Source organism: Betta splendens, chromosome 16, assembly GCF_900634795.4.
Source record: "Betta splendens chromosome 16, fBetSpl5.4, whole genome shotgun sequence".
In the NCBI taxonomy this organism is placed as follows: domain Eukaryota; kingdom Metazoa; phylum Chordata; class Actinopteri; order Anabantiformes; family Osphronemidae; genus Betta; species Betta splendens.
In genome coordinates this window covers 9,366,490-9,383,352 of record NC_040896.2, presented here as the reverse complement: position 1 = coordinate 9,383,352, position 16,863 = coordinate 9,366,490, and the positions used below count along the sequence as shown (strand labels likewise).

At 50.8% G+C, this 16,863-nt stretch overlaps 1 protein-coding gene across 2 annotated transcripts in view; it reads right to left on the bottom strand.

Annotated features, from left to right (window-relative positions):
* The window catches only part of LOC114843717 (mannosyl-oligosaccharide 1,2-alpha-mannosidase IA), a 120,822-nt gene extending 107,818 nt beyond the window's left edge, over positions 1-13,004 (bottom strand). Inside the window, exon 1 of one of the 2 annotated variants that reach the window (XM_055503019.1) lies at positions 11,265-13,004. In XM_055503019.1, the coding sequence (XP_055358994.1) occupies positions 11,265-11,804 (540 nt within the window). In that variant the 5' untranslated portion in view covers positions 11,805-13,004. The remainder of the gene's footprint in view (positions 1-11,264) is intronic. The other variant, XM_029130530.3, reaches the window with a different exon arrangement.
* Positions 13,005-16,863: the final 3,859 nt, after the last annotated feature.

The following is a 16,863-nucleotide window of genomic DNA, read 5'->3' as shown; positions in this document are numbered from 1 at the left end:
TCGGAACCCAGAGACAAAGCACAGAAAAGCAGCGGGGCAGTGTTTCCACAGCAGCAGGACGCCGCGGACGGAGCAGATGAAAAGAGCCGGAGCGAGAGTGAACGAGACCGATGGAGAGAGGAAAGAAATAAAAGAGACGGACAGAAACCGTGTGAAAACGCAGGAGGACGAGACCGAAGACGAGCGGAACAAGCAGAACGCAGAGGCTCCCCTTCGTTTACACTCGCCATGAATTATTAATGTGAGCACGGAACAAATGAGTTCAGAGCAGGGGAGGGGGAGATGAATCGCAGAGCGCTTCCCCCAAGACGACCTCCAAGATCGGTCGGGCCCGAGTGGGAGACGACATCAGCCGCAGGTCGCGGTTTATCAAAACCAACCACTTCTCTTGGGCGAGGCTCCTTCAAAAACGCTCTTTATCTGCAAATTCAGTACGGTTATGAATGTGATGTGAAATGAATAAAAAAAAGACAACCGGCTGTAAAACGCAGGTCCAGAAAAAGGCACCGCTACAGAAACACTTCATCTATAAACTAGGCAATTTCTGTGAAAGCCCAGACGGAATCTCTCGGGTTTGAAGTAGACTACACAGCAAAAAATTAATTACTGCCACCAGACATCTTAAACAAATTAAGCAAAAAGTCATCTGCCACACCAAAGTAATGAAAGTCCTCCTCTAGATGCACTTAAACGCATTCAGCAGAAGAAAATGACGACATCCAACCTCAGAATATTTACTTTATTTATAAGCTTCTGCAGCGCTGAACATTTACATCAATAGGTAAAATTAATCAGTAAATCTTTTAAAATACTTTTAAATAGTCAAACAGCAGCAACTGCAGCCGTTTCTCACCTACTGGTTTTCATGCATTCTGCAAAAGGACCAAATATGACGGCATGTCGCAATGACGGCTGAGTCATGATATTCGCGATCGGCCCGAACCAGAGCCTTTAGTTTGTTTTGATTTGGGCTTTTCTGCTCCGTTAGCTCCTTTAGCTCGGTGAACGCTGGAGGTTCACCCATATGTCGCGCTCCCTGCTAAAATGGGCCAGCTCCCCGCGGCCGAGGGGCCCGTTGGCGTGACAACCACGCAGTCGCAGGCATCGTTTCAGAGGCGAGCGCAGTGAAAGCACACGCATCCAAGCGTTGGCCACATGCTCCAAGGAATATGCAGAAGATGCAGACGAATCCAGTATCAATGAAAGCCCCTCTATAGGTCTCTGAGCACCAAGGTCGGATTTTATGTTAAAACGCATTTCATTCATGACTCCGGTGTTTTTATAAATAAATGAGCTTCGATCAAGTGTTTTTTCCAGGTAAAACCAGAACAAAACAATTGTGGACAACAATCATCAAAGCAGCGCTGGAAAAAAAGGTTACAGCTCACAAAAGGTTTTAAAAAATTAATCACCACCAACTGGGCCTTGACTCGTTCCTCACCCTCTGCTTTAGAAGGAACAGCCTGTGATGCTGAACAATCAGACTAAAAAGGGGATTAGTTTCATTTTATTTATTTTATGTTGAAGCGTCTTTCAGCGCGATAACGCTCTTTGGACCTTTTGTACCTTCAAAAGGTCGACGCCCTGTTTGCTTTCGCCTCTGCGTAACATTTGTTTGCCCCAAATGTCAAGTAATGAGATCTCAAAGGTCTAAAATGGGTCCATAAAAGTAGGAGAATCCACTCATACATAAACACACACAAACAGCAGCTGGAGCAGATGTTGGATGAACCTGTCGTGTTTCATTCAGTCCACTCAGCACATAAGTCGACTCCTGTAAGAACTCAGTGGTCTCTAATCAAACTGAACTGTGTGTAAACACACGCACACATAAATACATGCGCACACACACATCTGGTCCAGCCTCCCGCTGTTAGATTCTGCTAAGCTTGGCTCTTCGCTTAATGGTCACTGCAGAATTAATTGCAAACATCCATCTCATTTTGCTTGGAAAATTCAACAGCAACATTTCGTGTACTGTCGCCTGAAAGCCTCTCTCTCTCTCTCACACACACACACACACACACACACACACACACACACACACACACACACACACACACACACACACACACACACACACACACACACACACACACACACACACACACACACACACACACACACACACACACACACACACACACACACACACACACACACTTCTGTGCAGCACACCCCCTAGAGATCAGTCTGTTTTCATTTACCTTCACTTAACTTCTTCCATAAGCCCAACGGAAAGTTCACTTATACAAATTCTAAAGCCGCCCCCTAAGAAACACTGGACCTGCAGCAGCTGCTAATTATTGTGACCAGAACCCAGAACCAAGGCTTTGGAGTCCTGCAGCTAGCACTGATGCCAACCTATAGAGAAACACAGTGACCACAATAAAGCTCACAGTTTCACAGCAGGGGGGCAGCACAAAAAGACTGAACTTCCTCTGACACAACAGCTAAAGTCAGTCAGGATCATAGTAAAGGCAACAGAAAACAAGGGGAGAGAAGGGTTTTCACAGTCTCCGTGTCCAGATTCATTACAACTTCCCTTTATCAACCAGACCAGGTGGAAAAGTGAGTTGTGCAAACAAATTGCCATGACTGTTCCAGTGTCTGGCTTTAATATACACCTGAGAAAACAACTGTCATCAGAGGAGATGTTAATTCTGTGTGCAACAGTTCCGAAATACAGGTGCATTTATACACAGAGCTGCTGTACATGCTGCATGTGTGTGAAACTAAAGAAACAAGGCTAAGATGTTCTACGCCTGATTTACATTAGGTTTGGTTGAATTTAAATTATTAAAATAAGTGTTGCCGTTTTTTATTTGGGTATCACTGTCACTGAAGCACTGCTTTATGTGTGACATCAATAACCACTATACAGAATACACATTCGGTCCATTTCCTCTCGTCTCATTAGGTCAGAGTCTATTTTGGAACTACGGGTTTAGATTGTCACACAACACCGAGCAGCTTAGTGTGTAATGAGTTCATTTCACTGTCAGCACAAATATCTAATGGCTTTAAGGCTCATGTAGTCTCGGACCAATTAAAATGTTTTGTATTGGTGAGCGTTACACGCGGCACTTACAGAGATAAAGCCGCACAGATTCGCTGATGACCAACGGAACATAAACCCACGGCTGAAGTCACTCGGGCCTGAAGCCCGGTTTTCAGCCGGTCGACTCCAGACGCTGGCACTCGTCCAGTCTCAAGGACGGAACGCCTGGAAGAGCACATTTAGGATTCAGCGAATTCAATAGAAACGGAGATTGTGCTCACTTCATTTCATATCAACGTGACGCCTGAGTTTTAATAAAACCGCTCAGAAATGGTTGTGCTTTATCATAATTAAGGCCCGTACATCACATCTGCAATTACAATTATAACTCTGGAAACCTCTGCTTCGCCATTATCATGTGAACTTCCACTTTCAATTTGCATGTTTAATTGGGGAAAATTCAAAGTGACATCATCTCCATTACTGAAACAGTAATTCTCCCATCACACGGAAGGTAAAATCTTTGACCTCAGTTGTCACGGTGACCGAGGTCGCTGTCAGACCACCGCTAACGTCGCGATGAGAGCACGCAGCCCGGCTTCGTTAGCGGCTGAGCTGGTGAATTAACTCTGATGGATCGTCCCTTCAGCAGCGATCACGCACACAAGTGAAATTAGATCATTTAGAAACAGTGTATGAAGGCAGAATCTGACACGACGACAACAACAACAACAACAACAACACCGCTCCATTTTCCTTTTCTTGCAGTTTCGATCTTTTCTTCTAATTTAATGCTCCAGTGCCAATAAAACAGCTGCACAAGCTCAATTAAATAATAGCCAACTAAGACCACTGCTGCGATTTGCCAGTGCCTCAACTTTACTCAACTTTTGCAATGTTCCATTGTGCATGTTGTGGGAAATTTCCACCGATTAAACCAAACAATAACTGACTGGTTCCAGTGAATAGCATTTTAGTAAAAGCAAACCTCAAGGGAAAACGGATCTGATGACACAGAGGCGATTCCGAAACTTCCATTTATCACCGGTTACCAGCAGGTTCAGTATCAGAGCAGCAACAATCTGCACCTGCAAGCTCAAAAACTCAGTCGAGACGAACAACGCTTCCGGGGGGTTTTCTGAAACTTCACCGCCTCCGAGCAGAGCTACTCCTGTTTCCTGTTGAAACCACTCGCGCTTCCTTAATGCAAAAACTCTTTCGGTTAATAAGAGAGTTCTAATAATGGGTTTTGACATAATGTAGATGAAGACCTAACTGATTTTTAATGGTTTATAGTAAGCCTAAATTTGTTAAGAATATTTAATAATTTACAAAGTGAAGGACGGCATTTTTTAATATGAAGGAGTAGTTTTCAAGCAAATTGTTCTTGTCAGCAGCATGTTACAGAAGCTCATATAAATATGACAGCTGCTTTCTTGGATAGGAGGGTTTGGAGATGGATCACCCAGAGGACTGACAGCGTGTTTTAGCGGTCTGGTCATGATGAATATCCACAAGAACCCATCCTCCCGCGTCGAGCTTTCTCTGCCACCTACTCCTGTTGACCAATTAAAAAGCAGTGAACTGGTTCTCATGGTCAGTAAACAGTCAGGTGTTTGCTTGTTCTCTGCCTTTGCTTCATCGGTGCATGGATGGTTAAAAAAAATGACCACTATCTAGCTGGGCCATCATCCAAGCTTGACAGAGATCAGCGAAATCTATACGGCTCCCTAATGAGCGCTGAGCACCGTTGCTGCCATTTGATTAGGGCCTTAATTGTGAAAATAATGAACAAACACACCCAGCTCTGGCTAAAACGCTCTTGTAAGTATTCAGCTAATTAATGGCTATTTGCCCACTGACGCTGAAGAAGGGGAAAATCATTACGGAGACACGTTCTCATCTCAACCTTGGAAACAGACCACGGTCCAGTAAGCTGATACGAAGCGAATGTTCTCAGTGTGGAGGAGAAGCCTGGTCCTGGCCAACAAAGGCCACTATATAAAAGATGAAGTTGTCTTCCGGGGATCCGCCTAAATTGTAGGTCAGAGGCTTGACAGCATTATCCACCCATCTTGAAAGTAGGCTGAAACCATGTCACAACAAGATAACAACAATGCAGACAGGCCAATATGTAAGGACAGCAGCGGGCAGCTCACACTGGCTCTGCCGCGATGCAGAGGAGGGGATAGTGTGGCAGAAATGCCTGAGGCCACGCGCTGTCAAGAAGCAGGGAGGGAGAAATAGGAGACAGAAAGAGGAAGGAAGAGAAAGAGAAACAACACACAGACACACACAGCGAAACACGCGAAAGCAAAGACAAGCTAGTAGCGAGATGACAAACGGGGCCGGGCCGGGTCCCGGGGCCCATTCTAATGCCTCACCATTACCCTGTAAACACAGCCATGCATGTTGTTTCTGACCAATTAGGCAGGCATAAAGCCACGGGGCTGGAACTCAGCTGGGGACTCAGACTGTCTGCTGGTCACATCTAGCCCATTTTATCTCCCGTCTCCCCCCCCGTCTCCCCCCCGTCCATCCGCCGAACCTGCTCGAGCAGCGGGGACGGAGGGAGAAGGTGCGGGGCGGGTGAGGCGGAGGCGGGGACGCCATTCCATTCTGCGCCAATGGAAGTCAAGCAGAGCCTGCAGCAAACTGGGCCGTGCCCAGACCTCTTCCTTCGTCTGCAGCGAACACACACAAACACACATGCACTAAATCAGTCGCGGCTGAAGCTTGTGAAAAGCCGAATGCACTCAAAGTAGTATTTGTGCCGCATGGGGAGACAGTTGAAGGATGATGGAAGTCCCTCCATGTTCTGCCGTGGCTGCTTTTCCCATTTCCCTCTCTCTGTATTAACTTCATAATGTCAGCGAGGGCAGAGAAAGACTCTAGATAATGTGTGAAAGCGTGACCTTTGTCATGCAGAGAGGACGAAGGGCAGGAACTACATGGGGAGAAACTGGCCTTACTGAAAAGTCATCATCATTGAAGATTGAAGGGAGGAACTCGCTACTCGAGAGGATCCAGTGAGGAGCACCAGTGTTTTCCAGGAATCAAATGCCTCCAGAAGCCAGGGTTCAAAAGGTACACAGATAATGACCCCATTGTGTCAGCAATTCAGTAAACGCAAGTTTAACGGCTTCATGGAAGTTATTGCAACATCACAGAACCAGAAAGGAGGTGTGTGTGTGTGTGGGGGGGGGGACGGACTTTGGAGAATGCAACAGATGAAATTTGAGAAAAGCGGAAAACTACTCAAAAAAAAAAATAAATAAAAAAAACTAACACGACGACAGCCGAGAGTGCAGAGTTTACACTCCACGCATGAGGAGGACGTCAGAACGTGAAGAGAGTCCTGGTGCAGGATGTGAGACCTTGCTTTTATTGGCAACGGACGCAACACCCACAGGCTACAGTAAACAGAGACAGGGCGGAGGGGGGGGGGGGTCCGGACAGACCTGGCAACACAAACAGACCGGAGAGGCCCGAGTTAAAGAGTCAGAGCAGAGGCGAAACAACTGGATACGAGAAAACATCTGCAAGTCGAAGTCCAGGACACGAAGTCCAGGGAAACGGGAAGCTCTGAGCAGTGTGCAACGTCAACCCCCCCCTTCATCAAACCCCCCTAAGATCACTTACAGCGCCCACATCAACAGAACAAACCTAAACAGATAAACCGTTGAGCTCCGCCTCAGTCTCACTCTACTGGCCTCACGAGAGAGGAGCTTTCATTAGTTCAAGATGTGATATAATCTACTCCTGCATCTGACCCACTGTGAGCGCACACACACACACTCACACAAACGCATGCCTCAACCCCCCCTGAAGCTAGAGCCACAGAGCGCATGTGGGGGAAAAGTGCCGCGGCTGCAGAAAGGATGTTCGCTAACTACTTTTTAAACTCGCATCCTCCCATTTCCTCTCCTCATTTCACCTGATCGCTCCTTTCCTGCGGTGGCCGCCCGGAGGCTCGAGGACGCGGCGCCGTGCCGTACGCTTAATCAGCTTTGATCACCCACGGGAAAACAAGCCGCTCCGTTGGCGTTTCCTGCCGTCGCGCAGGACACCGGGTTTCCAGAACTGGGGCCGCGTCCGGGCCGCGCGGTGGAGTCCGTACGCAGGCGTTTCACGGGTCCACGCTGCGTCGGCATGTGCTGACGGAGGGTTTGTGCTGGAGACAGCAAGAGGAGGCAGGTTGTGAAACGCACGCGAGGCCGGTGGCTGATGATGCGTTTACGACGGGTTCCTGGGCTCCAAGCGACACACACGCACAACGGCAACACACAACGCGGAATTAACGTCGCTGCCGTTTGACATTTAAAGCAGGCGGCCTCGTTCAGACATATGGAAATAGACTTCACATGTAGATGCAGTATATGTCACAAACCATCAGGTACACAGGAAGGTAGAGTGTGTAAATATCAACTCCCAACAGCATAAAGAGGATTGTGAATGAGAGTCAACCAGAGAAAAACTGTGTCTCTGCGATGCTTCTGAGGACACAGCTGCAGTTTGGGTTCAGAGGTAGTGAAACCTACAGTAAATGTGGCTTTGAAAAAACAAAACAGCTGGATAAATATTTATTGTTTGTATAAGAACATCACTGAGTCAACCTCCATCCACCCATAATGTGATTTTTAACTCGCTCACAGTAGGAGCTGTAATACGGTCCAGTGCTGACTAGTCACAGAAGTTGTCTCAAATTCACTGTCACACGCAGTGAATTTGTCCAGTCTGCACTTTATTGCGTCACACAGGCTTCCTGGTGAAAACGCTGTTTGTGGTTTGCTTCACTGGTTCCTGTATCATCATACATGTTGTATTAATGATTCTATCGAATATATTTATACAACATGTGGATCTGTGATGTCACTCAGGTGTGACATAAACATCTGGGAACCTTACATTGCTTTTCCTTTATTTGTGGTCCATTATTCCCAGTAGGTGGAATGGTGACGACTGGACGATAATGAACGAGAACTGGACTCTGCACAGTAAACCGTCGCTGTAACGGGAACCAGGTGATGCCCTCTCCCCTGGAGCCGCTCATTATCAGCTGGCCATGATGTTGTTGTTATCAACCAAGGAAGCTCCCTAACTAACACTGCGAGTGGCTGTATGGTTAAAATAAAAAGCACTAAATGCCAAACGTCCAAATATAATTAGCAGCAATAAACGTCTCGAACTACAGAGAAGCTCTCGCAGGACAGATCCAAAGGTCATCTTTTTTTCTCCTCCTGCATCAGTGCCCGCAGCATCGACAGGATGATAATATCTGCTTCAGCTGCCATTGACTTGCACAATATATCAATAACCAGCGGGGCCTGCAGCGCACTCCGCCGCATAAACAGAGCAAAGATAACGATGGGCTCGCATTCCGAACGCCAGCCGCTGACATTTGCGCGGCGTCCACAGAGGAGAGGAAAAGCGCAAATGCTCCGGCGCCGTGGGAGCGCGGGCCCTTTCTCCAGACCCGGTTCATCTTCCGTGTCGCTCTGCCAGCAGGCAGCCATTTTCCTGGCTCAGACGGAGGCTTGTTTGGAACACCTGGCTCGGAGTGGGAGACGGCGGGGGGGGAGCGAGGAGCGGAGGGAGGTCACGGCGCTCGGAGCCGGCTTAACGGCAGCGGTTTTATTCACACAGACACCAGCTCACTGGTCATTACTGCTATAAGTGTGGCATCACACAAACTGTCCTTTCAGCATCAGGGATTAACAGATGTCTATTTAAACGCATGCTGCGTCTGTAGGAACCCAGACGTTTGATGCAGTTGGACAAACTTTACTCTGTGCGTCCCTGACGTAACTAGAGCAGGTTATTGTCGCACACACGCGCACACACACACACACACACAGTGACAACACTTCCAACTGAAGCTGTCAAACTCCACATTTATCCCAGAGCAGCAAGTGCGCGCGCGCACACACACACGCACGCGCACACACACCCTGAAGACTTTCACTAGGAGGCTCTGACACAGGCTGCATGGTGTCTATGCTCTCTGCAGCTCTCAGCTGTCATCTCCATCCTCCCCAGGTGGATTCATTGTATCACATACACCACATTATAGACTAGGCCCCTTCACCGTGGCCCCCACCTCAGTTAAACCTGCAAAGGATGATCAAGGGGGACTTATCTGAACTGCCACTTCAAACCCATGTTGTGGAGATGAACAGGAGAAAAAAATACAGGGAGTTCAGACCATTACTCTGGATTCATCTTCTCCAAGTTCTAACCCTGCTCAACGTAAGAGGGCATCAGCAGCAACACGTGCACGCAGAAAGAGACACCCTCCCGCCGCCCCAGGCGCACATTTAGCGCCGCGCCGCCTGTGCTCCAGGCCCTTCTGCTGCAGCCAATGAGGCCGCAACACGGCATCGCAGGCAGATCACAAAACTACAAATAGGAGACCATTAGAAAGTGACTCATCTTCGTCCTGCTGAAGGGCTCTGGAGCCAAATGAAGCCCCGACTGTACTCGCAGAGGGATGCTTGAATAGGTAAATGGCACCTTGGTGTGCTTGGCAGCGGGTGCCGCCGTCCCACGGGCCTCAGCCGATGCCGGGCTGCGTCCAAACGTTTGCCTTGTGCGCGTTTCACCCGCGTTTGGCAAAACGCGCGCGGGAGGAAGACGGGAGTCTGTTCTCCCCTCGTTGGCGAGCGACAAAAACGATGCCCATTCACAGTTTGGGCACTGAGGCGTGCGCTGGCCTGGTCCACGTCCCTTTTGTTGCTTTGGGATGAGGGGGGGGGGGTCACCCTCTCCCTCTGCATTCCCTCGCAGCAAGGACACAAAACAAAGCTGCTCTGGATGAAACGCTGTCCAGTTCACATTTCACCCTTCGCAGGAACGTGCATGAAAGCGTGTTGGTTCCGTCCACGTTCCCAGTTTATTACCGCTTGGTTTTGCATCCGAGAACCTGGACTGAGGTTCCAGCGGGTCGGCCTGCACGGGCAGCGCCGCTGGCTCCAGGAAGGAGACGGCCTGGAACGCCGCCAGCGGCTTTGAGACAGCCGAAACGGCCACAACAATAGCAAAACCACAAATACACATAACGGACCCCGACACAATGACACGCACTGTGCGCGAGCAACAAAAAAGGTCACAACACAAGGAAACACCATTAATACTCTGCAATGATATGAACGAGCGCCCAGAAACAAACTCTCCTCAGACTACGACCCCTGAAGCAAACGGTTTGCGGAGCTCAGCTAAATATGCAGCGCGAGCAAAGTCACGTTGACATTCACTCGGGCGAGCATCAAAGGAAGCAGTGAGTCAGTGGGAGCTCGGTGCACGAGGGCAAACGGCGCGTCCGTCCTCCGACGCCTCGGTTGTCATGTTGCACGTCACCGCTGGGCACGAACGGCACCGGAGCGGCGTGAAGGGGGCGACAGCAGGCACGGAGCCGGAGCGACAACGGGACTCACCCGTGTCACGTGCCAAGGATGAAACCCATCTGCACGCACTGACCCCCCCCCCCCCCCCCCCCCTCACCAGCATGAATCGCCTCGAGTGGGTACAGATGTGTGAGCCGCAGACGCACCCACTCCGGAGCCACAAGGCTCAACAAAGGCTGGCACGGCCCACGGAGCTCGTGGCCAGAGTGTCACAGATGCATCAAGAGCGGTGGGTGGAGGAGGAGAGGGGGGGGGGGTGTAAAGCTCCGCCGTGGAATTAGCAAAGAGCGCGAGTTCGCACGTGCAGCTCTCGAGCAGTTGCTCCGCTGCTACGGGCACGTTATTAAAAAGGTTACGTCACACACGGTTCTATTCCTGCGCTCAGTTATCGCGGAGTGTTAGACATCACGCATTCCCGGCGAAAGCGAGCCGGGCATCATCAGCTGTGACACCACGCTCCGTCTTCATTAATAGAAAGGCAACAGGAACTCATCCAGGAGGCGCTGGGTACATTTAGACGACTGATATGAGTGAGAGGGATTTATTGTGTCTGTGTGACGGGAGCTCGGCGAACGGCTGCCTCGCCGCGTCTGCGGAGGAAGCGTCTGTATTGTCAGTCAAATTAAGACAAATGAAAGTCAAATGAGTTCTTTCGAGCCTGCGCGTCTGTGGTTCCGTATTCTGACTGGGACGAGCGGCTGCGTGTCGACAGATGATGGAACGCGTAAACGAAACTTAAACAGACGTTCACCACCTTCCGATCACCATCATTACGTATTATTCACACTGGACAGAACTAGTGTTTGGTTTCCTTCCACACGACCCGCACCCACTCCATGACCCCCCCCCCCCATCCTCACCTCTCTGACTTTCTCCCGGCGCTCGCTGGTCTTCGGGTCGCTCGGTCTCCCGTTGCTTCTGCCCAGCGGCGCTTTGAGCAGGCACCTCTTGAACTTCTTGTACGCGTACGTATCCGAGCCGGAGCCGCGGTCGGAGGAGGTCGCTCTCTCCGAGGAGGACTCCGTCTTGGACCGGGGCAGGGTAAAATCCTCCTGCGCTCCGCCGCCGGCCACGCGCTCCTCGGGCGCGTCGCGGGGGAGCGCCGGTTTGCGGCTGAGGACCTTCAGCCGGGTGCTGGTCTCCCCCTTGGCCGAGGTCAAGCCCTGCTCCCTGGGCCGTTTTAAGTGCTCCCTGGCATCGTTCTCGGAGCCGACGGTCACCGGCTGGGTCTCTGTCTTGGACAGAAAAATGCGTTTTAACCGGACCGAGTCCGGCAAAAAGAAGAGCGCCCCAAAACACAGCGTGACCAGACCGGAGAGGAAGAGCAGAAAGACGAACTTCTGGGACAGACGCAGACCCATGCCCGATGCCGACACACCGGGCAACTTTCGGAACACCATCGAAACTTTCCTTCAGACGCCGCCTTATAGAATCTCCTCCGGTTCCGCACCGCGTTGACGGTCTCCGCGCACCGAGGACGTTCCGCCGCCGCCGCCGCCGCCTTGACACGTGCGCCCGAGAAAAGTCGGTCTGCTCCCGGTGACACGCGAGGCGGCCACCGCTGCCTTTGACCTCGCTATCGAACGGATCCGCACACGCAAAAGTTGGGCCTGCCTACATTACAATTTACCAATCATCTGGCAACACAGCTCCGCGGCTTTCGGGGAAGGAGGGGGGGGGGGCGTCCACGGAGCACGATCACTGACGCCGAGAGACGGCGAGACGTGGGTTCGGATGTGTGGAAGTCATGAAACGCCACACAAATGGCTTTGCCGTTCACTGGAGCTCTATTCAGGAACAGCAGGGTCGCTGTAGCGCCCCGCGGTCTAACGGGTATATTGACTCTGATGTGAGGCAGTCAAACGTCTCGCAGCCCGTCAGGCATGTGGGCAAACTTGTGTCTTAACGCATTATTCCACGTCGCGCGGATCGTCAATAACACGCTGCCCTACGGTGCGAAGCCTCCCGCGTGCGGCGCGGCACCGCTTCCTCGACTCCGTTTATCCGCGACCCACGCTGCCGCATTTTAAGCTCGCAATGAAAAAAAAAAATCACACCGGGGGGGGGGGGACAACGGTCGCGAGCCGCTTTGTTTGCGTTCATCCCGTGCAGCTGGCGGACGGGAGCGCGTGCGTGTGCATGTCGTCTAATCTGTCAAGCGCGCTCCTCCGGCGGCAGCCTCCGCTCGCCCCGTTTTTTTCCGCTGGCGTCAACGCGCCGGGCGAAACGAGTCGGCGGACGACGCGAAGGGAGGCGGGTTTTGTCCCGTGCGAAGTTGTCCTAGACCCCGATCCGAAGCCGAGGCAGAGGCAAATCCAGCTTCCGGTCCGCCGGTGCTCAACAAAGGCGGGCGCGTCGCTCCGGTGCCCCTCGCCGCCGTCCGTCCGTCCGTCCGTCCGTCCGTCCTGCCGCCGCCGCGCTTCGCTCTCGAGCCCGCGGTGCGCACTCGTGTCGCCGCGCCGTGGACGTCGGCTCGTGCGGAGGAGCGGCTGCTAATGTAACGTACGGCGCAGGCAGGAGGAGGGGAGCGACGCAGCGACGCGGTCCGCCGCGCGGCGATCCAGTGGGCTGCTCGGATTCCTTGATGGATATTCACGGCGGCTTATCAAATCACGGTGAAGCCGCTCGGACGCGGGCGGAACGGTGTGAATGGCTCGGTGCGTGAGAAACCCTCCACACCCGGAGGAAAAGGAGCCTTTAATCCTGAAATGCTTCTACGAGAGGACGGATGTGTGCGGTGGTAATTAAATAATGATTAGTGGGATAAAAACAAATAAACACACATAATGAGCCGATATTTAGATTGCAGATATAGATGAAAGCTCCCGTAGTCTATTAACCAAACTAGCCGTATAAACTCACCCAATGACGTAAAATTAATTCACTTATTCATTTATAAATATTCAGTTTCTATATAAGAGTTAAGTTGGCACATTTGACAGCATCAGCACTAATTTGCTCCTCTCACGTTGGGAAATGTTTGTTTTTTTAGCATTTAGGCTCATTAACGTTGGACAAAACCAACAGCCCAGTGCGTTGTTTAATGACACTCACCTCGGATTTGAAGACGTGACACAGCGTTTAATCAAAAACATCCTGTTAAGTCAACAATACCAACATTTTAAGGAGCAGGTTTCTCGCATTTGCAGCCTGTGATTAACCGGAAGTGACACATCTCGCGCGTTTTTTGTGAGCGCTTTTAATTGACAGAATATCAGCTATATTAAAAATCAGTTTTTTCAATATCTGTTTATGTTGAACACAGGTTATGTTGAATACATAGAATTTCTCCTTCATAGAATTTCTCTTAAATTGTGTTTAGACTCAACCCTACAGCTGCTTCCAAAGACGCCCACCTCTTGGTTGCAGCCATGTTGTTTGCTCTGACCTTGGGGTCACCTGGGAAAAGATACAAACACGAATCAAACATGGGAGAATACGACCGAGGCCCGTTATTAGCAGGAAAGTTTAGTGGGAACTTTGGAAAAGCGCGCTTTAGATAATGTTTACATAAGCACCGTAGAAGCTAAACTGTGAGCGCAGTGTTTTCCCAGGATTAAACAGGATAGATGGGGCCATCAGCCGGCTATTACTGAACAGCCTGCACAGCAGTATTCAACAAGCGCTCCTGAACGCAGCACGGGAAAACGAGGCTCCGACTGGGTTCGGCGTTGCTCTTTAATTGCCCGCCTCCCCCGGCGCTGATCCGCGGCCTCTGCTCGTCCTTGGAGATCACATCAGAGCCGTTGTCGGCTTCCTATTATCCGCGGCGGCGGCGTGTCCTCAGAAGGGATGCGTTTAAGGCACATCATCAGTGGCAGGTATCCCTGATAACGCCGGTGATAGCCGATGAACTCCTGATGAACCTGTAGCTCCGCTCAGCCTCGCGCCTTATCTCCGTCTCCTCCTCCGTTGTTGCGGCAGTAAATTCAGGACGAGCGTGGATGTTTTTCCTCCTCTCGGGCACCAAAACTTGTCTGGATTTGCGAGATTTCGTGTGAAAATCCCTGCGCTTGCGAGCGTTAAGCCCTCATTAGCATCTGACACGTGAACGTCCCCGGGCTCCTCTGTTTCCGCGTCATCGCGAGGTGGACGGGCTGCGTTTAAGGTGCCTTGCTGCCACCTTTGACCCCACTTGTGCGACGCTAAGCCCCCTCCCTCCGCGGCGAAGGGACTCAGGCTGGTTGTGGGTAATTTGCAGAACAGAGGGGGAGGAAGAAGGAACATCTGAACCGGTCTTTTTATTTCTAGATCCAAGAGCGGCCCCTCGGAGAGTAGGTTTAACTACGAGGCATTTTGTGGGCTTTATCGCTGACAAAAGGACGGTTTGTAGTCAGAGAGCGAGGAGGACTAGCTGACGGATCCCTTAACGAATCCTGAGTTCTTCAAATGACAAATATTCTGTGGGGAAAAAGGCCTCCAAAACCCCCGGCCCACACTTTAAAGCTTGTATCCACTGGCTTTAGGATCTGTTTTGGAGCACTTCATGTTTTATGTCATGCTGCAGGTTGAATATCTTTATTGCTCGTACCTGGTTAAATACATACTGAAAGCTGCTCCGCTCCTGTGACCTGATGTGTGAATCAAGTCGTTTGAAAAAGAGAAGAGACTAAATTGTACAGGAGTCCAGCGAAGCAGGCGCGAGGCTGCACCGGCCCGTGACAGCTCCGTTCATCACCAGGATGGATGAGCGAGGCAGCGCGGTCTCACAGGCGGGGTTCAGGTCCAAACGCGGACGTTTTCGGGGGGGGGGGGGGGGGGGGGGGGGGGGGGGGTGAGGATAAATGGTTCAGGTGGGCAAATGGCTCCAGCGGCGCCCGGAAACCGCTGTGGAGCGCGCGTGTCGCCGTGGGAACGGCGTCCGCGGCGACGGCTAGCGCTTTTCAGCCATCAGTGCTGCACAAACCGGCATCTGTGCACAGATTAAGTTGTTTGTATGTTATTCTCCTGGGAGTGAAAGAATTATTAATGCTCTCCTCCTTCTCCTAATTGGTGCGTGATAATGATGAGAACATACATCGCCCGGTTATTTACAGAGGACAGTATAATCACAGACTGCAACAGAGGAAGTTTAAAGGGTTTAAACAGAGGGTCACAGGGCGTAATATGTCCTGTGATCCATAACCATTGCTGCTCTTGTATTCAAAAATTCAATTCTGCTCCAACCTGCGCTGATGTTTTATTCATCAAAGTAGATGCCAATGGAAAAGTCCATCTATGTGTTGCTGCTCATTCCAATACATCAAACGCCAGGCAGAGATGTATTGGCCGGTGCCAGCGTGTCCAGATTAATAACGTCACCGCGGCGGCTATTTGTTTTTTCAAGCACCGCCGCAAAGCAAAGCCTGACACTGGAAATCATGGCCCGGGAGGACACTTGATGTTGAACCATAAATATCAGAGAGCCTTGGGGGGGGGGGGTTCTGAGGCCGGCGAGGCCCAGACGAGGCCCAGACGTCCTCAGCTGATTAAAAGCAGGGTGTAAAGTATCATAAGAGGGAAATGTTTAACCAGAACCAAAGGTGTTTACACTCCAAATATAGCAACTGTTGCTCCACTGGTGCCTTTAATATTTTTTTGTGAAGCCGCCCTCGTTTCTGCCCACCACATACTGTATGTAGTTGCACGGCTCAGATCGGCCGTCGGTGCAAAGACTGTCAGCGGAACAATAAGCTGGGCATTATTGCCTTGCTGCGGTTATATTTGTCTGATCCTTTTATAGACAAGACAAACAGCGAGCCGCCGAGTGACCGACCCGTCTGCATCTCCAACAGACTCGTAATCAAAGCATTTCCTGTTGTGTGACAAAATATTTTCAAAGCAAATGATCCGACGGCGAGAACGAGAGCGTCCGTGCGCATGTGGAGGATTGTTATTGCCTAAACACGACAATTAGCCATACATTAGTGGGGTTATATGGGCCATGTAAATGAGAGTGGACGCAGTAGCAAACACACCATTAGGCTGATGGGAGGAGGCCACAGGAAGACGCACGCCCGCCCAGCACGCGGATTAACGCCCGTGTGCTTTTAGGCTGTGAACCGGTCGTACAGTGAAATCAAAGTGGAGGAGCCGAAGCTGGTCCATCTGATGACGGCGCTGCTCAGGGAGCTGTGTCGCTCCGTGGCTACACACTGCCATCTACTGGCGCATCCGCGTATTACAAGCGCAGGCATCAGCTTTCTGAGAGAGAGATCAGTGATATTTAACCTTATTTGACCTACGAATGAGACACAGAGCTGCAGCTACAGCAAAGGCTTGGACCGATCCATATGTTCTGGTTCCTAATACCCCTATAATACTGATTAATATAGTATTGATTCTGCAGACGAGTTTTATGCTTTAATGTGACTCTCATGTCAGACGGAATAAATGGGTAAATATGAAATGGAGGGTGCTTCTGTCTGATCCCCACTAGTGACATCGTAGAAAGTGGAAACTCACTCCTCACCAGTGTTT